Raw genomic sequence first — 24,824 nt, 5'->3', positions numbered from 1 at the left:
TTCAGCCATCTTTCATCTCAGAAAATTAAATCATGCATTTGGAAAAACAACTGTTTTATATTAAAAAGGTCTAGCTAGTTTCTCAAAATGCAAGAAACTCCTCATGTGATCTGTCCTTATCTCCTACTCCAGAGTATTATGATTCCTAGAGTCAAAAAAACAAGGACAGGCCCGTTGGCCTAAAAGGACAAAAAATGAGGCAGTATACAGCTTCCTTATAAATTTCTATTGTCATGTGAACTCTAGAATAATAAATACAGATAGATATTTATGTTCACTAAGATTAACTATATAGGGAATGTTAAAGAGAGTGGCACTGACAAATCTTGGCAGTACAAGGGTAACTCTTATAGCTAAATAGAAATTTCTATGGCCTGATGATTTATAAAGCAAGTTGAGTTAAGTTGGCTGACCCTTGGGAACACAAGGAAAAACAGCATTTCTAATGCTGCTGCTTTCTCACAAGAAGGAAGAGATTCAGATGTTAAAATATTAGAGAAGTCATTCCTGAAATGATATCATAATAAAGCTCTGTGGTCCCATGACACACCAAAAGAAAATTAATGAAACAGGATTTCACCACTTCAAAAAGCTGAGCACTTCCCAGAAGCAGAGATAAATAAGTAAGATAATATGAACAGAACTTTCAGAAGAAGTTACAGGGAGTTTCAGATAACTATCAAGAGCCTTAATAAATGATAGAAAATATTTTCATTTTTGTTGCTACTGTGTAAAAAGTGACAAGGTATACAACACTGTGTAAGACAGAGTGATATAGATACATGCTACATTCTTTCAGAAAAATGTAAAACTTCTTGAAGATGAGGACTGTTTTTCATTTTGTCTTGGGTATCCCTAACTACCTAGTTTAATGCCATGGACGTAGTAAACACATGATAAATGCTTGTTGGGTTAAAGTGAATTAGACTCAAACCAAAAAATTTAAAATATAAGGGATTTAGAATTTGAAACGATTGCAATTAAAAAAATGTAGTTATATCATGGAGCTGTTAACTCCCTCCCCCCCCACCCACCCAAAAAACAAAAAACACCACAAAGAAAGATAGTCTCAGGGGCAGCTAGGTGGTGCAGTGGATAAAGCACCGGCCCTGGATTCAGGAGGACCTGAGTTCAAATCCAGGCTCAGACAATTGACACTTACTAGCTGATAGTCTCTTCCTTTTGGGGCTTTTACATTCTCTAAGGAGCTGTCTTAACTAAAGACACAGCTTTTCAGCCTATGGGGAAAAGAGTGCTGGCTTAGTATTTCCTTGTTTTTCACTTAAGGAGTCACTGTTGTTGTTCAATCATATATAATTCTTCATGACCTCGTGGACCATACTGTCCATGGAGTTTTCTTGGCAAAGATTCTAGAGTGGTTTGCCATTTCCTTCTTCTGTGGGTTTTGGCAAACAGAAGTTACATGACTTGCCCAGGGTCACACAGCTAGGAAGTGTCTGAGGCTGGATTTGAACTCAGATCTTCTTTACTCTGGACCTAACACTATCCACTGAGCCACCTACTTGCCTTTTAGGCAAATAGAGGTTAAGTGATTTGCCCAAGTTCACATGGCTATTAAGTTTATGAGACTATATTTGAATTCAGGTATTCCTGACTCCAGACCCAGGGCTCTATCCACTGAATCATGTAAGCTGTCCCTGGAGTTACTATCTGTTATACTGTCATTCAAACTATAGCAAGGTTTTTTGGGTTTTTTTTTTTTTTTAAAGCTAGCATCTAAGTACGTACTTTGAAATTTACAAAGTACTTAATATTATCTCATCCTCACAACAACCTCAGGAGGTAGGTGCTATTATCCTCATTTTAAAAGAGGAGGAAACTAAGGCAGATAGTGGTCAAGTGACATCACACAGCTGCATTTGAATTCAGGTCTTCTTGACTCCAGGCCAGCACCCACCTAGCTGCCTCTATCTCTAGGTTATAAAAGTAGTTCTATAAAAGCAGGTGTTCTTCAATTACTTTAGCATGAATATGAAGTTGGTGCCCTTTTCTACATATGGTATTCAAGTATTGGTAGTATCCCCCTTTTAAAATATAAAAACTAAGAAAAGTGTATCAGAGAGGGTATAGATCTGCCTAACTATAACCTCTACAGAAGGTAAAAAGTAAAGAAAAACAAATAAGGTTATATGGAATCATAAGATGCAGACTCAGACTGAAATGCTGTCTCTAACACGAAGTATCTGTGTGACCTCAGAGAAGTCACTTAATCTCATCTTCAAACAGGCATGATAACATTTACACTACCTAAACCTTAAAGGGTTGTTGTGAAGAAAGCATTTTGTAAAACAGAATGCCACAGAAAGAGGAATTATTTGCTCTGAAAATATTGGAACAAACTTCAGTGTTGTAGGCTGAAAGATGAATAAGGAAATACAGACACCATGTATTGTTACTTTGCTAATTATGTGATTCTGCTCAAATACTACTTAATGATCTGAAAATAAATATGAAATATCCAGGTGAGTAAGGAGACTTATACAATTATATAAACAGCATTTCTTCCCAGAGTCCATGCCCACTTCAGGTCTATTAAAAATGGATTTCTTGGGCAGCTAGGTGGCGCAGTGGATAGAGCACTGGCCCTGAATTCAGGAGGACCTGAATTCAAATCCGGCCTCAGACACTTAACACTCACTAGCTGTGTGACCCTGGGCAAGTCACTTAACCCCAATTGCCTCACATAAAATAATTTTTTTTTAATGGATTTCTTTTTGTCAGTCCCCCTCTATATGGCCCCTATTACAATGAACAACTTTTACCGTCTTCTTTTCCTATCTGAGAAAGAATCACTGCCAAAATCTAGGGTGACTTGACAATAATTAGCCAGCCCTTGGGATGTCTGAAGTAGGCAGAACCTCTGATTTATCATACTAGTTTCACTTAAGACTGGGAGTTGCTCTACTGGTTAATCAGGTTTCTCCACTTATCTACTTAAACTTCTTATGGCACATAAATAAATAAGAAACTCACCAGAAAATCTCCATTGAGAAGCTGTAAATCAGTTGACACTGTAATCTAACTGACAGATCTTATTGCCAATCATTCATCTGCACGTGCCAACTCCATTCAAGTACTGTACTTCACTGCAAAGATCTCCTGTGGAACTCTACTGCCAGAACATGAACTAGTTAATCCTAGCTTACCTAAAATTTTTCAATAAAAGCATACTCCAAATTATGAACACTTAACCTGGAAATACTCTATACATATGAACAGCATACTGCCTCCCTTTTCCTCACATGAACCTAAAAGACTCCTCCAGACAGCAAACAATCTGTCTTAGACTGAAAGTTCCAGTTGGTTTTATTATTTTTATCTGTTAGCATGTCACAAAAATACAGTTTTCTATTATTTTTTGAAATATCCAGTATTTTAACCACATTATGAATAAAATAGGCAGGCTAGCCTTAGAAAATAGCCACCATTTACCACCATGTTACTAGAGGAAATTCATTCTAACAACCCTACATATTACAAAACTACTTACAAATGAGTTCTTTGGAACACAATCTGTTCATACATTGGAGCCTACTATATCAAGATATTAGTTAATTAACTCTTCCCACCCCAATTTTTCTATATTACTTTAATATAAGGGACTCATGAACAGCTAGTTGCTAAGGAATATATATGCCATATGCAATATAACTATATTGTTAGATTCCCAAAGAAGATAAACTCAAAATTCTGTGCTAAGGCAATCTAAGCTATTCAAGACAATGCAAATAGAAACTTAAGTCTGGAACCTACCAGTTGTTATCCAAAGGGCAAAAATAGCCTTTTCATGTAGAAAATCATTGCTTAAGAATTAGGATAGAGGGGCAGCTAGGTGGCTCAGTGGATAGAGCACCAGCCCTGGATTCAGGAGGACCTGAGTTCAAATCTAGCCTCCGACACTTAACACTTACTAGCTGTGTTGTGTGACTCTGGGCAAGTCGCTTAACCCCAATTGCCTTGCCCCCCCCCCAAAAAAAAGAATTAAGATAGAGCAAATAGAAGCTAATGACTTTATAAGAAATCAAGACACAATAAAGCAAATCCAAATGAATAAAAAATAGAAGTAAACATGAAATATTTCCTTGGAAAAACAGCTGACCTGGAAAATAGATCCAGGAGAGATAATTTGAAAATCATTAGACTACCTGAAAACCATGATCAAAAAAAGAGCTTAGACATCATCTTCCAAGAAATTGTCAGGGAAAATTGCCTTGATATTCTAGAAGCTGAAGGTAAAATAGAAATTGAAAGAATCCACCAATCACTTCCTGAAAGAGATCCCAAAAGGAAAACTTCCAGGAATATTATAGCCAAATTCCAGAGATCCCAGGTCAAGGAGAAAATATTGCAAGCAGCTAGAAAGAAACAATTCAAGTACTGTGGAGCTATAGTCAGGAGAACACAAGATCTAGGAGCTTCTACATTAAAGGACCAGAGGGCATGGAATGTCATATTCCCGAGGGCAAAGGAACTGGGATTACAACCAAGAAAAATTGAGTATAATCTTTCAGGGGGAAAAATGGGACTTCGATGAAAAAGAGGACTTTCAGGCATTTGTGATGAAAAGACCTGAACTGAATAGAAAATTTGACTTTCAAATACAAGACCCTAGAGAAACATAAAAAGGTAAACAGGAAAAAGAAATCATGAAGGATGTTAAAAGGTTAAACTGCTTACATTCCTACATGGGAAGATGATACTTCTAACTCATAAGAACTCTCTCAGTATTAAGGGAGCTGAAAGGAATATACTTAGAGGGCACAGATATGAATTGAATATGAAGGGATGGTATCTGTAAAGCATTTATTTTTTGTTTATCCTTTTTTTTCTGGGGCAGGCAAGGTGGGGTGACTTATGTCTGGGGCTGGATTTGGGCTTGGGGCCTCCTGGGTCCAGGGCTGGTGCTTTATCCACTGCACCACCTAGCTACCCCATGATGATATCTTGAAAATAAAGTTAAGGGGTAAGAGAAATGCACTGGAAGAAAGGGAAAGGGAGAGGTGGAATGGGGTAAAGTAGCTCACATAAAAGAAACAAGACAAAGCTTATGAAGTGGAAGGGAAGATGGGGAAGGAGCGGGGGAATGAGTGAGCCTTACTCTCATCAGAATTGGCCCAAAGAGGGAATAACATAAAGTGGGTATAGTAATCTATCTTGCTCTGTGGGGATGGGGGGGGGGAGGTAAAGAAATGGAGGGCAGATTGGGAGAGGGGCAGTAAAAAGCAAAACACTTTTGAGGAGGGATAGGGTGAAAGAAGATAGAAAATAGAGTAAATATCAAGGGGAGGGAATAGGATGGAGGGTAATACAGTTAGCAATAGTAATTATGAAAGAAATGATAAGCAGGATGCTATCAAAAGGACTTATGAAAATGCAATTCATCTACAGAGAAAGAACTGATGGTATCTGAATAGAGATTGAAGTATAATTTTTTTTGTTAGTTCCTCTTTCTAAAGTTATTTTGTCTGTCTTCTTTCACAACCTGACTAATGTGAATATGTTTTGCATGACTGCATATGTATAACATATTGAATTGCTTGATTTCTTAGGGAGAGGTGGGGAAGGCGGGAGGAAGAAAATTTGGAACACAAAGTTTTAAAAAATCAATGTGGAGGCAGCTAGGTGGCTCAGTGAATAAAGCACCAGCCCTGGATTCAGGAGGACCGGAGTTCAAATCTGGCCTCAGACACTTGACACTTACTAGCTGTGTGACTCTGGGCAAGTCACTTAACCCCCATTGCCCTGCAAAAAAAAAAAAAATCAATGTGAAAAAAATATGTTTTTTTTACATGTAACTAGGGGAAAATGCTAAATAAATATTTTTTTTTAAAAAAGATAGTACTGTTGTTTATTATGGAACATGATTCCAAGACATTTTTCCTCTTGTAAGGCAGTAGCATTAACAAACAACTCCGCTATTAAAGATTGCTGGTATTTCCATTAAAAAAATAAAATTTTCAACTGGATCTAGAACTATGATATTGTGTCAAGATTTTTGGACTCTTTTGATGCTTTTTGAGTATCATCCACAATGTAAGGTAAAAAAAATTAGCAGCTCATCCTTTTTCATTCAAGTAAAAAAAATGTGCTTCTCCCTCCAAATAAATTTCTGCTTATAAAAATTGTAAGTAGAAATTTAAAAAAACTACTTCCTAGCAAAGTTTGTCTCAAAGAATTTATTAGCCTGTGTTCAAACCAATAGCCCAGGCATACTCAGGTACTACATAACCAAGAAAACTTAAAAACACCACTTCCTTGTCCCCAAATATATAATATATATATATATATATAATATATATAATACTCTAAAGTATTACAATAATTCTAAAATAAATTCTATAGCTTCAAGGGATAAGATATGCCATTTAATGACTTTCTAGTTCTTTCTCAAACAAGGCAATATTATTCTTTAATATATACCATTTAAAAAGGAAGGAGGGGGGCAGCTAGATGGCGCAGTGGATAAAGCACCGGCCCTGGATTCAGGAGGATCTGAGTTCAAATCTGGCCTGACACTTGACACTTACTAACTGTGTGACCCTGGGCAAATCACTTAACCCTCATTGCCCTGCAAAAACAAAAACAAAAACGAAACAACAACAACGACAACCAAAAAAACAAAAAAAAGGAAGGAGGATAATGTGGCATACACTAGTATAACTCCTGTTTCAAAAATCTATCTCGGGGGCGGCTAGGTGGCACAGTGGATAAAGCACCGGCTCTGCATTCAGGAGGACCTGAGTTCAAATCCGGCCTCAGACACTTGTCACTTACTAACTGTGTGACCCTGGGCAAGTCACTTAACCCCAACTGCCTCACTTAAAAAAAAAAAATACTCTAAAAAAATCTATCTCACAGACAATGGAGATTGTAATTAGATCTTTAAAAATATAGAGCCAAAAGGAATTTTGAGAAAAGCAGTTTGTGCCAGCAGATTTGAAGTAACAGTTGAAAATGTCAAAGAGGTACTTTTCTGTATGTAGTTAGGAAGGATACACGTGTTTCATCTGTGAATCTATGGAGAAGACTGAAAGGAAAAAGGTTAGGAGAAACCTTTTCTTTGTCAAAACTGTATTAGACGGTAGTGGGTTTTTTTTTTTAAATAATAAAGATGATTTTATGAAGAGTTTAAGAAAAGCTGACAATATGTTTCCTATGATGGTCAACAACTTGTTTCCTGAGATATAGAATTGAATTTTTTTCTTAAGAGAACTATGAAGAAGATTGAGATGTTAATCAGTATATAGAGGAAGCTAGGACTCTTTTTACAAACAAGTGAAAAGGAGTCATCTGCTGTTATACTAATATACTGAGGTAACTTTGGTTTGTGAGCTTCTTCATAGCCAAAATACTGTAAATAATATCTATGTCATCATGCTTGTTTATAAATTCCAGTTTTAATAAATTGCATATGTTTATCTTTAATATTTAGTTGTAGAGGGGGGAAAAAAAGAGTAATTACTAATGGGAAAGGAGAGATTTCCAGTTTATTTATCTAATGAACTGGGACTAGGCCTGAGCTCTTAAATGAAAGGATTGTCATTTTATGATCCAAACACATTCATGGATCATTCTAGAGTTCAGAGAATAAGAGTAAATAAGAGAATTAATAAAGTGGTACACTAAGGGATAACATAAAAGAAAAACTGGTCAGATCCCCTTAAATGTCGCTACATTAAAAGAAATTGTATCCTCAACAACCAGCCAAGAATGGGGATTTAAATTTGGGGTTTTTGAGTATTATTTCCTTACCTCTTTTCACAGGTATTTTCTCATATAACTTATACGCAGTATCTGATTGGCTATTGACAATTAATGAAAAGAATTTGTTAAGTGTACTATTTAGTTTGGTCTTCTTGTCTTGCTGAATGTAAATTGTATATTATTAATCTTTAAAGATCCCATTATTTTAAGTATTGTGATGATTTTGAACTGGAAACTTACATGGGTGTCTCCTGATCTTAGGAGTAGACACAGCACATTAAGATCAGGACATTATAAAAATACTGAAGAGAAATATTAAAGAACTGATTAATTGCAAAATAAAGCATTGTAAGATTAGTGTTGGCAATTCCATTTAGTAATTATTCCGTGAATTACTTGATATGCTGGATCATGTAAAAATGCCAAATAGCTTAATAGTGCTACTTAATAGTTGTATGTATCTCTTTCTGAAGAAGAGGAGGAGCTAGCCAAGAAAAAATATAGAGGCCTTTTTGAGAAAAGAGGGACCCAGAGCAAAAAAGTTGAAAAAAAAAAAACTGGGTCAGAAAGAGTCTGTGAGAAAAGCCTAGAGTAGAAAGAGAAAACTGTAAGACCAAATTTAGATTCCCCAGTGAGAGACAATGAGCATAGGTATATCCTTACAAAGAAGTATTCCCAACAGGGAGATTAAAATCTGACTAATGCTAGAACATCCAGGATATGGCACTAGATTTGGAATCAGGAAGACCTAGGTTAAAATCTTTTCTTGGACATTTACTAGTTGTGTAAACTTGGATAAGTCACTGAAGCTCTCTGTGTCTCAGTTTTCTCATCTGTAAAATGAAGGAGATAGGCAGCTATGTGGTGCAGCGGATAGAGTGTTGGGCCTAAAGTCAGGAAGAACTAGTTCAAATCCAACCTCAGACACTTCCTAGCTGTGTGACCCTGGGCAAGTCACTTCACCTCTGCCTGTTTCCTCATCTGTAAAATGGGGATTAGTAATGGCACCTACCTTGTAGGGTTGTTGTGAGGATCAAGTGAGATAATAATTATAAAGCATTTAGCACAGTGCTGGCACATACTACATAAATGTTAACTATTATTATTTTAAAGGTCTCTTACAGCACTAAATCTATGATCTTATGATGATGCAAAATTAACCCAAGCATAGAAGATGGACAAAGAAGAAAATTTATCTTCTGTTACAAATGGCCAAAATATCAAATTGCATCAATGTCTTTATGTTTTATTATGGATTCCTTTTGTTAATAAATTATATATATATATATATGAGTAATTTTAATGTTTATCTAGCTATACAGAAAATAGTTACTAATATAAAGGAGGTTTATTAAGTTTATTAAACAATTAATATCTAATGAAGTTGAGCTAATTAATCAATTGAGAAACTATCATTTTTTAACAAATAAATTACCTATGTACATAACAGGTACTTAGTAGTAAGGCACATAGTAGGTGCTTAATGTTTATTGACTGACTATCCAAATATGCCTATTGATCACACTAGAGCTACGAAGGATAAAAGGAAATAAGAGAACAAATCAAGTGGTAGTCTAGGTGAGGACTATACACAAATGAGGCTGTTAGATGCCACTTAACCTTGAGTAGGATACATCTTTTCACACCTATCACACTAGTACAACATTTGCCTTTTTCTGCTCACCTGAATGTCAGCCAACAGTTCCTGCTTCCGACGACGGATGTTCTCCAGTTCCTGACGTTCTTGTAAGGACAGGTCGCCAGGAACTATAAAAGAAAGGGAAAATATTATTAGGACTCCTTCACCTCTTAAAAATGGAGCTTGAGGGGCAGCTAGATGGAGCAGTGGATAGAGCACCGGCCCTGGAGTCAGGAGTACCTGAGTTCAAATCTGACCTCAGACACTTAACACTTACTAGCTGTGTGACCCTGGGCAAGTCACTTAACCCCAATTGCCTCACTAAAATAAATAAATAAATAAATAATTTTTTTTTAAATGGAGCTTGACTGTTTTAATTCAGAGGGCAGGTAATGGAGGTTACCCAAAAAGTAATTTCAAAATAATCTTTATTCTAATAATAAAAAGGCTTGAAAGACTAAGGGATCCAATGACCCACTGTTCAGAGAGAAAAGCTCTTAGGAGTCCATTTCCACAGGAGTGGAAAATTGGAAGAGAAAAGGTTATTCTGTAACCAGAACTCCTGGAGAAAGGAATAACATGAACTCCTAAGTCTATCTCAGGTCCTCTCTAAAAAGAATGACTTTGAAACTTTTTTAGCAATAAGTAGACTAAAAGTAACTAGTACACATACTTAATTGATGATTTGCTTTTCCATATCCTTTGGAGAAATCTAGAATAGGAAAATCACTAAGCACTGCTGGAAGTCATGCAACTATGATATACTAAAAAATAATAATAAATAAACCCAATCTAGAGAGACACATACTCAATATAGTTCTTTTCCAATACAATGGAGTAATCAATCCCTCCCCAGCGTTCACATACTAGATAAGAATGTTTTTTAACTTCCAATTTGCACTATTGTAAGTTACAATTATGTAAGTTATGGTAACTGGTTCCAACCCAATGGAAATATACAGTACAAATTCAAATAATGTAACCACTTCAGGGTATTCATTATTTTCACTAATTGAGACCTAGAGGTATACATTCCAAAGATCCTTTGAGAAAAGAATCCCTGAAACATGCAAAGGAAACTACATATATTGACAGGATAACACTGTTTTGGAATGGTTTACTTGATCCTTTTTGTCACTATTTTTGGAGGAAGCTAAATCAGGATTCTGAGGAATAATTACAGAATTCTTTTGGAGTAGAAAGGAATTTTTAAAAAATACTTTGTGGTTATAGCATCATCTGCCTTAGAGCAAGATGATAAAGTCAACACTATGAAGGTTGCTTAGGCCAACTAAATTAATGAACTATGCACTCAGCGTGAACGATGAGAATCAAAAACAAAAGATTCATAAAAAAACTGATGTTCATCTGGAACAATCAACTTTATAATTCTAAAATGGAAAATATAAATTATTGCTTTCCCTTTAGAATTTAAGTGCTTACTCCCTGAGTGGAGTTCATATGTGATAATTTAATAGTTCATATATGATAATTTCTTCAAGGGTCAAATAGTTTTGACATTGTAAAGTCAATTCCTCCACAAATGAGAAGAGAATATAAAGCTTATTCAGTTAAGGTGGAAAATGGGGAGCTCTCTAAAGAAACTAACATGGCTAAACCAGGTAATGGACTTAAATTGTTTAAAGCCATGAAGAGAAGACAGAAATAAGGCAGGTAAGTAGGGCATTAATACAAAAGTGTGGCATAGTATTAATGTCAGGAGTACTGAGGTTCATTGTGAGCTGAGACTAGTGAGGAAATCTTAGGAAAATAAATGAATATATAAATGAATAAAAATCATTAAACTATGTGCAAAGTACCATGTTAAAGAGTTGGGAATATACATAGAAAAATAAAAGCATACATGCACTCAAGAAGCTCACATTCTAAAATGAAAGAAAATACAATTAAGAGGTTTCAGTCCCAAGTCAGATTCAAAGGTCTCATATTAGGTTAGTGTTCAATAAGCCAGAAAACATAAACGTCTAGGAGATCTCTATTCAATAACAGACATAGAGAAAACTGAATAGCATTTTGGTTGGTTTAGACTAACATCTTACAACATATACCACAAAAAGTTCTAAATGGATAATTAAATACAGAATCATAGATTTAGAGCTGAAAGAAAATTCAGATATTATCTAGTCTAACCCCCTCCTATCACAAGTCATATCATTTTTTAAAATTAGAAGACAGAAAGGCACTTTATCAGCTCTGTTGGGAGTGGAAGAGAATTTATAAAGTCATAACCAAATAAAGAATATAGATCACAAAAGACAATTTTGATTACATCAAATTAAAAAGCTTTTTACCTAGGAGAAGCTAAGGGAGAAGCGAGGGAATCTTTGCCTCTTTCCAAACAAAAATACACACAAGAACAACAACAACAACAACAACAACAACAACTTTGACTTTCTGGTCCTAGCCTTTCTTGCAACCGGTTGTTCTGCAGAGGCCTTCCTCCTATCTATATCTGCTCACTTGTCTACAACTTTCTCTAACAAGAACCTGGGGGACAACTAGATGGTGCAGTGGATAAAGCACCGACCCTGGATTCAGGAGGACCTGAGTTCAAATCTAGCCTCAGACACTTGATACTTATAAGCTGTGTGACCCTGGGCAAGTCACTTAACCCACATTGCCCCACAAAAAAACAAAAACAAAAACAAAACAAGAACCTTATATGATAGAAACTTTCATACCCAATGCAACCTTGCTAATTGACATTTCCTTATTTGTGACATGAAGGGGAAAAAACACCTCCTAGAGACCTGACACCTCTATAATAATAATAATAACAACAACAACAACAACAACAACAACAACAATTCTGGTCCCATCCACATCACCAAACATTCCTGTTGCATAGAATGACCCAGATTTGGGCACAAGGAATTAGGAGGAGCTTAGCATGACTTGGGCACCAGATCAGGAAAACTACCTTTTGTGAGATAGCTATGCCCTTCTTGCTAAAGTCTCTTTTCCCTTGGCTGAATCACAAACATACCTTGTTCTTGTTGAAATCTAGTTTTCTTTATCTCTGATGACATTCATCTAGATTTACCTTTGTCTCCTCTTTCTCATGCCTAGTCATGTCTCAGGTTAAACTATAAAGATTCTGTGTTAGTTAACACATCCAAGTAAAGATCTATTGCTTTCATCATTCACTGGCCAGTCTGTCACTCCCATCTATCCTACACACTGATGCCAAACAATATATAAATTGTCTATTGTCAAAACCTTGTAACAAATATTCAGAGTCAAGAAAAATAAAATTCCCACAATGGCCATGTCCAAAAATGTGTCTCATTCTGCATATTTAGTCCATCACTTCTCTGTCAGGTTGTGGACTGCATTATTTATCATAAGTTCTCTGGAATCATGGTTGATCATTGAACAGATAAAAGTTCTAAAGACTTTCAAAAGTGTTCATTTTTACAATGTTGCTGTTATACTGTAAACTGTCTAGAACATAATATTTTAAAGGGATGGTAACTAAACAATCTGACAAAGAAGCAGTGATCACAAAGAGCTACATCAAAGATCTGCCCACATCATTCACCTATGCAAAAAACTCCAGTGGCTCTCCACTACCTATAAGATAAAATATAGGGGCAGCTAGGTGGCACAGGGCACTAGCCCTGGATTCAGGAGGACTTGAGTTCAAAGTCAGCCTCAGACACTTGACACTAGCTGTGTGACCCTGATCAAGTCATTTAACCCTCACTGCCCCATCAAAAAAAAAAAGATAAAGACAAAATATAAACTCCTATGCTTAGCTTTTTAAAGTCTTTCACAACCTGTCCTAATCTATTCTATCATCCTCATTCTGTTCTCACAATCTGTGGATCCAGCCAAATTCTCTGTTCCTTACACATGACACTTCATCTCCTATCTCTGTGCCTTTGCACTGGCCATCTCCTATGCTCAGAGTACACTCTTTCCTCCCCTTTGCCTCACAGAACTCCCTTCTTTCAAGATGTGTGTCAAGCACCATTTGCTATGTGAAGCCTTTCCTAATTTTCCCAATTGCTTGTGTCCTTCTTCCCAAACTATCTTGCATTTACTCTCTCTCTATTTATTATATATATATATGTGTGTGTGTGTGTGTGTGTGTGTGTATGTATATATACATACCCCCACATATATATATACATATTACATATGTATATGTTTATATACTTATTGTCACTACCATCAGATTGTAATAGGGGAGCCTACTGTTTATGAGCAAGAATTGTTTAATTTATTATTTTTGTATCTCCATATATCTACCACAGTGTTTGGAGCATTGTAGATGCTTAATAAATATTTGTTATGGAAAAAATAAAATACCTCATACATAAAAATAAATAAATAAATAAATGAATATTTGTTGACCGACTGTGTCTTTTGTGGAAACTTGTAAATTCCCCAAATCAATGGCAATAAATTTGAACAATATTAAATGCCTGAAAAAGTCCAACATATAAAAGTAAAGGGGATTAACACAAATATAAAAGATTAAGAGATAGTCCTAGTTAGATAAATGAAATAATAACTAGCATTTATATAGTGACTTAACATTTGCAAGAATTTTTTACATATGTTGCTTCATTTTATTCTGACAAGTCTACAAGGTAAATGCTATTATTAGCCCTCATGTGAGGCTGGTTTAATCTAAATGATTTTCTTTGTTGCAAGGGAAGAATTTGTGGATGGGGATATACTAAAACTGATTATGGTGTATGTGTGTGTGTATATTCATAATGCATCAATAAAACTTTCTGTTTTTTAAGAGAAAAGATTGTGGAAAGCAATATGTGGAATGTTGCAGAATTGAAGACAAGCAAATATTATCATGTGTCTTAAAAAGAGAAAGAGTAGAGTCTGTATATATAGGCCAATAACCATGGCTTCAAATCCTGAACAAAATTCTGGGGCATAATATTTTAAATTCAATCTATTTTTAAATTAACAAACATTTATCTTATCTCTCTCCTATACCTACCACTCCCAAACAAACAAAAAAGATTAAGAAAACCCTTATAACAAATATGCAGTCGAATAAAATAAATTCTCCCATTGGACATGTCCAAAAATGTGTCTTACTCTGCATATTTAATCCAACACTTCTTGGTCTGGTTATGGATCACATTATTGATCATAGGTCCTCTGGAATCATGGTTAGTCACTACAATGATCAGAGTTCTAAAAACTTTCAAAGTTGTTCATTTTTATAATGTTGCTGTTACAATATGAATTGTCTAGAACATAAGATTAAAGAGATAGTAACTGAACAACCAAACAATAAAGCAATGATCTCAAAGAGCCAGCATCAAGAACAGGTCATGACAACCTAATTTAATTTTCCTTTTTGGAAGTGTCAGTGAACTAGAAGATGGGAGTGGGGGGCTCTATATAGTTTAGTTAGATTTTAATGCAGCACTTGACAAAGTCTCACTTGCTATTTTTTATGGCCAAGATATCAAGATGTGGGCTAGAAAATAGTACAGTTAGATGAATTTAGATTTGGTTGAACAGATGGAACCAAAGAAAAATTATTAAGAGTTCAATGCCAATTTGGAAGGAGGTCTTTCTTTGATAGGCATAGATGACAAAGAGGTAAAAGGTAAAAAGAAAGGCCCCATATACACACACATACTTACATACACACATATAGTAGCACTTTTTACAGCAGCAATGAACTAGAAGCAATGAAAGTTCATTGATTGGGAAGGTGATTGGCTAAATAAATTGAAGTGCATGATTATAATGAAACATTAATGTGCTATGTTGTTTAGTATTCTCTGTTGTGTTTGACTCTTTTTGTTTTGTTTTGTTTTTTCTTTTTTCTGGGTTTGTGTGTGTGTGTGTGTTGTGTTTGACTCTTAATGACCCTATATGAGGTTTTATTGGCAAACGTACTAGAATGGTTTGTTATTTCCTTCTCCAGCTCATTTCACAGATGAGGAAACTGAGGCAAATAGGGTGAAGTGACTTGCTCAAGGTCACACAGATAGTGTGGCCAAAGTGAGGTCAAATTTGAACTCAGATATTCCTAAATCCAGACCTGGTGCTCTATCCACTGCACCAGCTAGCTTCCCTTCTGTGCTAAAAGAAATGATAAATATAAAGAATTCAAAGAATTGTGAGAAAGCAATACATTAGAGGGACCACTAACATAATGGACGATATAGCCAGGATCTAAAAAAGATCTCAACAGAGTAGAACATTGGGCAATATCTAATAAGATGATATTCAACAGGAATAACTTGGGTACAAACAATTAATTTCATAATTACAATATGAGAGAGGCATGATAAAATAACAATTTTTCTGGGGAAAAAATCTAGGGGTTTTATGAGTCAGCAGCATGATTTTGCAGTCAAAAAATTAATGCAATCTTGGCCTTATCAGACTTCACCTGGAGCATTTTGTTCAGTCCTGAGGTTTAAGCTGGAAATTGTCTAGGAAGACAGCCAGGATCATGAAATTTTAAGATGGCAAAAATACAAATAGATTGAGAAAAAATATTTGCAGCAAATATATCAGATAAAGGTTTGATTACTAGAATCTACAAAGAAGTGAAGACTCATTATAAAACTAATAATATATACTAATGATCAAAGGACATAAAGGCCTTGATTCTATTTCATATGAGGATCAGCTGAAGAAAATGGGCATATTTAGCCTGGAAAAGAGAGGACTAAAAGGCAACATAATAGTTGTTTCTTCAAGTATTTCAAGGGCTATCATATGGGAAAAGAGTTAGCTTTGTTCTATTTGTCTCCACATGGAAAAAACAGAACAGGCACAAGCTACAAAGAAGCAAATTTAAGCTTGATCTGAGGAAAAACTGCCTAATAAGTGGAGCTGTCCAAAAGGATTAGCTTGAGCGGTGATAGGTTCCATCCTCCTTGTAGACCTTAAAGCAGAGGCTGGATAACCATTTGTCAGTTCTACTACAGTGGAGATTTCTTTCATGTATGAGTTGGACTAGATGGTCATTGAAATCACTTCCCACTCTCAAATTCTGTAATGTTGTAAAGATTTATATAAACTAATAGAAAGTGAAGTAAGCATAACCAGGAAAACAATATACAGCATGGTAACAATATAAATAGAACAAAAAATATTAAACTGAATTTGGCCCCCAGAAAGAGTTACGAAAATATACCTCCCGTCCTTGCTTTGTAGAGGTGGAAGAGTATGAGTATGAAATACTGCATGAACTATCAGAGCTAATGTGTTCACTGGTTTTTCAGACCTGTTTAACTTTATTCCTTTTTTTTTTATATGTATCACCATTTACCAGGCATATATCCAGAAATTAAAATAAAATAAAAAACAATATAGTAATAAAAATAAGATTTTGAAATGTAAAGTTATGTAAAGCAAGGTCAACAGAAACATTGATATAATACAGGTGACAGTTGGAAAGAAGGAAGGAAGGAAGGAAGGAAGGAAGGTAGGTTAGAGGCAAAAAAACAACAAAAGCATTTGCTCTTTCACTTGGTTTGTTACATACTAAAGGTTTTAGATAAAGATTTACTCCTGATTTTGTAGGTTTACTTTATGACTATTAGGCTTAATAAAGAAAGGTCTTTTTAATTTGGAAATGACACAAAACTAGGAAGGAGAAATAACAAGTTGTCAGATTCAGGAATCAAGAAGATCTCAACAGGCAACACTGGGCCAAATCTAATAAGATGAAATTTAATTCAGTATAATAGACAGTTGAATCAACAGCTGATTAAGCTGGTCAATCAGAACATATATCTTGGAAGGATCTTGTAAAAAGAAATATTTATGCTTGATTCAAGGAAAAAATGCTAACAATCAGAATAAAGTATAAGTGGGATAGGGTTCCCTGGTAGGAAGAGGTGGAAGTTTTTCCTTCTTGGGAGGTATTCAAGCTAGATAATCATTTGTTAGATATGTTGTAAAAAGGATTGCTGCTCAGGCCCAAGTTGGACTAGGTAGTATATTAAGTCTTCTTCAAGCCTGAGAGTCTATGTTCATTTGATGTATTTTCCTTCTGTTACTGCATTATTTCCAACCATTTTTATTCCACATTTACATATCTCAAGTAGTAATATTACCACCAAATTCCAAGGGATAATAAATTTGTCTAATACTTAAGTTCAAAAAACTAACGGCACAGATCTGGGATGAACAGTCACGGCTAAACAACTGTTTATGTGAGGTGGTAGGCTTCAATATGAGTCAATATTGTAACATAATTGCTGAAAAAGCACTTTAAGTTCTCCAATACACCTTATGTGCATTACTTAATTTGAGCCTCACCATAATTGGGAATTAATGATCTCATTTTATAGATGGGAAATGTCTCAGAGAAGTTGAGTGATTTGCTTAGAGTCACACAGCAAGAAAGTTGTTGTTGGTACTTGAACGCAGGCTTCCTCTGAACCCAAATTTAGCACTTATTGATGATTTTGAGGTATTGTGTTACAACAAAATGTTCCTCTTAGGGCCTAATGAAATACATATACTCCACACTAAATGGTCCCAGATAATATTTCTGAACACTATCAGGTATTATCTCCCATGTCTAATTTGTTACTTCAGATCTGCTGTGGGCTTTGAAACCAAACAATCAAACTCACAACAATTCTGTAAAATAAGAGAGAAAACCTTGAAAATCTCAGGGCTCCTCATGTGTGCAACGTATAAGAATTTTCAAACATGGTAACAGAAGCAGAGCATAAAGAACAAAGAAATGTAGTCCTGCTTGACTCTGCCAAGGTCAGATGTTATCAATATTATTGTGATGCAGTTAGTTCTAGTGTTAACTATTCAGAAAGCATACTGGCATATTAGAACACATCTAAAAGAGGGTAACCAGGATGGTGAGAATTCATGGAAGAAATTGGGCATGATTAGCGAGGAAAATGGGGTAGCTAGGTGGCATAGTGGATAGAATGTCAGGCCTAGAGTCAGGAAGACTCATCTTCCTGAATTCAAATCTGATCTCAGACACTTACTAGCTGTGTGACCCTGGGCAAATCACCTAACCCTGTTTGCCTCAGTTCCTCATCTGTAAAATGAGTTAGAGAAGGAAATGGCAAGGGGCAGCTAGGTGGCGCAGTGGATAGAGCACCAGCCCTGGAATCAGGAGGACCTAAGTTCAAATCCGGCCTCAGACACTTAACACTTACTAGCTGTGTGACCCTGGGAAAGTCACTTAACCCCAATTGCCTCACAAAAAAAAAAAAGGGAATAAAATTCAGTCATTAGTTCTAATTTTCTCCCTTTAAGGAAAATTTTGTTCTAATGAAAGTGGCAGAAGGAAACTTTCCAAGTACCACATTTTTTCCTCTTCTTTAAATCACCCCTCACTTGATCTATCCATCCTCTCTATTGTCCCATACCTGCCCTGTCTTTTGTGGCTAAAATCCTTGAGAAGGCTGTCTACAATAGGACCTCCACTCACTCATTTCTTAAGTCCTTAAAATCAGCTTCCAAGCTCATTATTCCACCAAAACTATTTTCTCTAGTTATCAATAATATCTTAATTACTAAATCCAGTGGCCTTTTCTCAATTTTTCTGCATTAGATTGGTAGCTCCTTAAGGGCAGAAACTATCTTTTATCTTTCTGTGTATGACAGCACTTAGCACAATGCTTAGCACATAGCAGGTGCTTAATAAAATGCTTAAAACCAACTGAAAAGTTTATACTTGGGGACCTTATCTTTTAACCCACACCCCTAGTATCTCACCAAAAGCTATTTAAAATAACATCACAATTTTCAAAGTACTACATGTGCAATGCACAGAAAACCCTATCTACAACAATGAATACTCAATATTTTTTCTTCCAATGCTTAAAGATAAATGTGGGTTAGATTTCTCTGTTTTTGGTAATTTTTGAAGACTCAAGCAAAAGATGAACAGGTCCAATCATTTTGGAAATTAATTTAGATTAGAACAATATATGTGAGAATGACACTAAGTACACTACAACTCAGAGATACTACTACAGAACATATAATCCAATATATAAACCAAAAAAAAAGTTTTCCTTTACACCAAAATATTCAAGGCAGTACTTTTTTGTGATAGACATAAACCATAGAAAGAAAATGGGGAATGGTTAACAAACTATAGTATATTAATGTCATATATTACGAATTTGGGGAAATTGGAATATTTATATGAAATGATTCAAAGTGAATTAAGTAGAATCTAAATATAAGCAATGGTTATGATAATGTAAACAAAAATGAATAATTTTAATGTGCAACCTTGGCTAGGGAGAAGAGATGAGGAAGCACCTCTTTCATTATATCAGTAAAGTGGAGCACTGTGGGTACAGAACATTGCCTGTCAAGGCAGTCACCTTGTTAATTGGTTCTGCCTAACACTACTTTGTTATTAAGGAAGGATGGTTTAGGGTTGGGGACAGGAGAACAATTGTCATGTAAAACAAAGGTATCAATAAACTTTTTTTTTAACAGTTCAGCAAGAGGCAAAATAGGAAACCTGCAGTCCTCACCCTTAAGTTCATCAAGCTCTTTACCCTCAGCAAAGAAATAAGAAAATGCCTCCTCTACCCTCTTTGCAGAGGTACAAGACTAAGGGTGTGAAATAGAGCATATATAGTCAAACTCACTTGTCTTATTGGTTAGTTTTGCTGAACTGCTTTTTAAAAATTCTTTGCTACTAAGACTAGGTTACTAGGCAGGGGAGGAAGTTGGGAACTATACAAAAATGATGATGATATAAAAACAAAATACATAAATATAAAAAATTTAAGTGATTCAATATATAGTAAAGGTGAATATGCATATTTCATTAGATTTTTATATAATATATAAAATCCATCTATAATAGTATAACATGAATATATTATATATATATTATATTTTGCGTATATTGTATAATATATGGTTATGTGTATCATATATTATATAATAGTATAACATGAACGTGTGTGTTTACATTTAGGGGCAGCTAGGTGGTGGAGGGAATAGGGTGCAGGACCTAGAATTAAGAAGTTAGGAAGACTACAATTCAAATCCAGCCTTTGACACTTTCTAGCTTACAAATGAGGTAATAATTGCAAAGCACTTCACACAATGCCTGGCACATAGTAAGCGCTATATAAATGTTAGCTATTATTATATATACATTTATACACACACATATATAATGTATATATAGAATGTGAGTGTATATGTGATTGTATCTGTATTATTCTAATAGACTGCAAGAAGGATGCATACACACTGGGTATCAAGGACTAGACAGTCATCAAGGTTAACTGTACAAGAATGGTTCTTCTGAGCCAGATGGCGAAGGAATAAGCAACTTGACCTTGCCCTCCAATCCCCAGGACCCCATGTTTCAGGCATACATCCATCAGGAACCTACTGAAGCCTTAAAGAGCCATAACTGCAGAAAGCAGCAGGTTTTCTCCATGATTCTCTGCCCCCCCAGTCCTAATACAAATGAGACACACTAGAGAAAACAGCCACCATTCCACTCAAGACTCCCTCCTTCCCAACCAACCACCCACCCAATCACTGTCAGGGAGTAGGAAAAGGACTAGGTAATCCAGGACTGAAGAATTAGTTCCTGCTAAAGGTTGATTACCAGGTTTCTCGATAAGGGTTCATGGGGGCCATTTCAATATCAGCTTTCTCTCCACTCCATTCCAGGGTTCCAATTTAATGAAGGGGATTGAAGAGATTGAAGCAACAAGGGACCATTGTACTGTGCTTTCAATAGAAAAGCCCAACAAGAGAAGCTTTTAAAAATTTATTTAAATGTTGCTTTGCAGATTTTAACAGTCTGAAGAAACTCAAATATGTTCCATCTACTGCATAAAAAGGATGGCCTTAAAGGGATAGCATCATCTTTCTGTGCAAAGGGATAAAACAAATATGATGATTTTCATCCTAATTAAAGAGATGAAACACTTCTGTTTAGCCCACTAAGAGCAAACAGCCTATGTAATGCCATTTTCACATCAAATTGAAAAGCCAGTTGTGAATGCAGATCCTACTCAGTCTAAACACATTGGGCTGCTGGCCAGAATGGAGTCCAACACAAAAGAAACTCCTTTTATCACATAAAAATCAAGGGTCGTGAGTAATCGGTATATTTTAGGACCCTGACAATTCTCCTTTGGGCTACCACATGTCGCTTCAGTTGCTATTGTTTGACCTTCATTCCAAAGAGGACCATGACATTGGGGTGCTGTCATGACTTGCACTGAACTGGATTTAAGTGAGGGAGGGCTGTGCAAGGTCACCAACCTCACTCCTTCAGAGCCACCTGGGTCTAGAAGCAAGATATATTATTAGGACTACTAGAGATGGCCTCAGATATTTTAAGGCAATTAGGGTTAAGTGACTTATCCAGGGTCACATAGCTAGTAAGTATCTGAGGTGAGAGTTGAACTCAGCTCCTCCCAACTTCAGGACCAGTGCTCTATCGGCTATGCCACCTAGCTGCTCTTGTTGTTTCTGTTAAGACACTGAAGACAAATACCTTTATTTTTTTATACCACAACCATAACCTCATTCTTCTTCCCTCTCCCTCTTTCTTCATTCATAGCTGCCATTATTGGGATTTGGTTTCTTCATTGTTTTCACTGGGAAGAAATGAGATTTCAATGGGAGGAAATAAGGCTGAAATTAGACATTGAATGGTAAGGTCAAGAAAAGGTTTGGTATAGAATTATGAAGGATAGATCTGAAATACTTATCTTTGCTTTCTCTCAAACATAGAAATGCCCTATCTATTCAAAATACTCTAATTGTAATTTCTGATTCATATTGCTATATCATTTTGCAAAATGTGTATAGCAAACTACAGTTCCACCAGCAATGTATTAGACTGCTTGCAGCTCCCCAATAGTAAATTTCATAATTTTTTGCTATGTCTGCAATTCCAGAGGATGTAAATTGATATCCTTTGGGCCTTGATTTGAATTTCTATGATTATTAGAAAATAGGAAGATTTTTTTCATGGAGTTGTGCTTAGCACACAACCCCAAAAATTAAAAACAATAGATTCTAAAATCTCTCTTGGCCAATAGGTCATATGGGAAAAGGATTGTAATAGTATAAAGAGGCATATTTAGGTTACATGTTAGAAATCACTTCCTAATAATTAGAGTTAGTGAAACTGCCTTGGAAAATAGTGTATTCCTTCTTATGAGAGGCTACTTACTGGTTATGTTATAGTGCAAAGCTTCTAAAACTGTGGGTTATGATCCCAAATGGGAGAAGATAAAAGAAGATAGAAAATAGAGTAAATATCATGGGGAGTGAATAGGATGGAGGGAAACACAGTTAGCAATAGTAACTGGGGAAAAAATTAGAAGCAGAGGCAAGAGCAATGTAAGATGAGGAGGAGGAGGAGGAGGAGGAGGAGGAGGAGGAAGAGGAGGAGGATACTTTGATGTCCTATTGTGAATAAAATTCTTTGTCAGGTATAAGGTACTATATAAATATTAGCTATTATTGTTGTTGCAATAATCAACCTCATGGGTGTTTTGTAAGGAAATCTCCCTTTAAAGTGCTATGTAAGTATAGTTTACTATATAAAAAAAAAGATGAGCAGGATGCTATCAGAAAAACCTGAAAAGACTTACATGAGCTGATGCAAAGTGAAATGTGTAACAGCAATATTGTAAGATGATGTGCTGCAAATGACTTAGTTATTTTCAGCAATGCAATGAGCCAAGACAACTCTGAAGGACTTATGAAAAATGCAGTCCACCTACAGAGAAAGAACTGATGGTACCTGAATACAGATGGTGGAAGTATATTTTGTCGTTGTTGTTAGTTCCTTTTTCTAAAGTTTATTTGTCTATTTTTTGCATGACTGCAAATGTATAATTTATATTGAATTGCTTGAGTTCTTAATAGGGTAATTGGGAGGAAGGAGGAGAATTTGGAACACAAAGTCTTAAAAATCAACGTTACAATTTGTTTTTGCAAGTGAGGTGGGGGAAAATTCTAAATAAATAAATAATTGCAATCCCAAATGGGGTCGCATAACTGAATGTGGAGGTCACAAAAAAAATGGCAGTGAATCTTTGATTTGTATACCTATATACCCAGGATCATGTAAAAATTTCTCAGGTGAAAAGGGGTCACAAGTGTTTAAAGTTTCAGAAGCCCTGTTACAGTGGATGATTCCTTTAGGTATGAGTTGGACTAAATGGGTATGAAGGTACCTTCCAACTCTGAAATTCAGTTATTTTCTTCAATCTCCTCCTCCCCTCCATTGTTGCTACCTCATTCACTTTAGGTTAAAAACTTGAATTATCCCATCTCAAACTCAAATGATATCATAAGATAAAGAGAAGTAGCTAAGGGGGCAGGGGAGGGCAACTAGGTAGCCCAGTGGATAGAATTCGGGGCCTAGAGTCAGAAAGACCTGAATACTAAAATAACCATTTACACAACACTAAGATTTGCAAAGGACTTTAAGCATATTGTTTTATTTGACTCTCACAACAACCCCATATGGTTTTATTTATTATCTCCACTGAACAGAGGAGGAAACTGAGGCTCAAAGACATTAAGTGATTAAGTAGAATTTAGTGAAACTCAAGCTATGTAGGAATTGAGTTAAGTTGAGAACCTGATATTAGTCAGCTAGGTGATGCAGTGGATAGAGAGCCGGGCCTGGACTCATCTTCCTGAGTTCAAATCTGTCCTCAGATACTTGTAGCTGTGTGACCCTGGGCAAGTCACTTAACCCTGTTTGCCTCAGTTTCTTCATCTGTAAAATGAGCTGGAGAAGGAAATGTCACCACTCCACTATCTTTGCCAAGAAAACCCCAAGTGGGGTCATGAAAACTGGGACACTACTAATTGACTAAACAACAATAATGGGAACCCAATATTCCTCTCCTTCCCATAGATTAAGGGAGCAGGGGGAATTATGCTCTTCCTAGGTGTTGGGGGAAAATGTTTATGTATTTGCTCTTGCTATACCTTTGAAATAAAGCTTTATAAAATATTTTTTAAAATTTTAAATAATGCAACAGAGGAGAAAGCTCATGAAGCAAAAGCGGTAAAACTTTTACAAAGTGGGAAGGAAGATAGGCTATAAAACGGATTGCCAAAACAAAACAAAACAAAACAAAAAACTGATTGCCCAAGGTTGTTATTCAATACTATAAAAAAAATTACATCCTTTCTGAGTCATTAAAGGAACAGTGGCTGAAGACCTTCGGATATCATAACCAGACACAATTTACCTTCTCCTCAATGTTTATAACGGAGAAGGTAGTAGGTAAAATTTAATATTCATTTACATCATAAGTAACATTTCCTCTTTGGACTTCCAAAATAAAGCCACTGAATTTATTAGATACTTTGACGGAGGGGGAGAATCTGTGTAAATAAGATGTCAACATTTCTAGAATTAAAAGATGAGGGATAAAAACAAAGATATTGGGGGTGATACCAAGATGGCATTTCCCTCCAAACA

General features: G+C 35.7%; 1 protein-coding gene across 5 annotated transcripts in view; it reads right to left on the bottom strand.

The window, feature by feature from the left end:
• CYTH1 (cytohesin 1) overlaps window positions 1–24,824 on the bottom strand; it is a 179,207-nt gene that overhangs the window by 44,305 nt on the left and 110,078 nt on the right. For all 5 annotated transcript variants that reach the window (XM_044001780.1, XM_044001781.1, XM_044001782.1 and 2 more), the window contains one exon: window positions 9,410–9,492. In XM_044001780.1, the coding sequence (XP_043857715.1) occupies window positions 9,410–9,492 (83 nt within the window). The remainder of the gene's footprint in view (window positions 1–9,409; window positions 9,493–24,824) is intronic.

Source organism: Dromiciops gliroides, chromosome 4, assembly GCF_019393635.1.
Source record: "Dromiciops gliroides isolate mDroGli1 chromosome 4, mDroGli1.pri, whole genome shotgun sequence".
NCBI lineage: Eukaryota > Metazoa > Chordata > Mammalia > Microbiotheria > Microbiotheriidae > Dromiciops > Dromiciops gliroides.
Note: the sequence above shows the minus strand (reverse complement) of the source record. Positions and strands in the feature narration are given on the sequence as shown.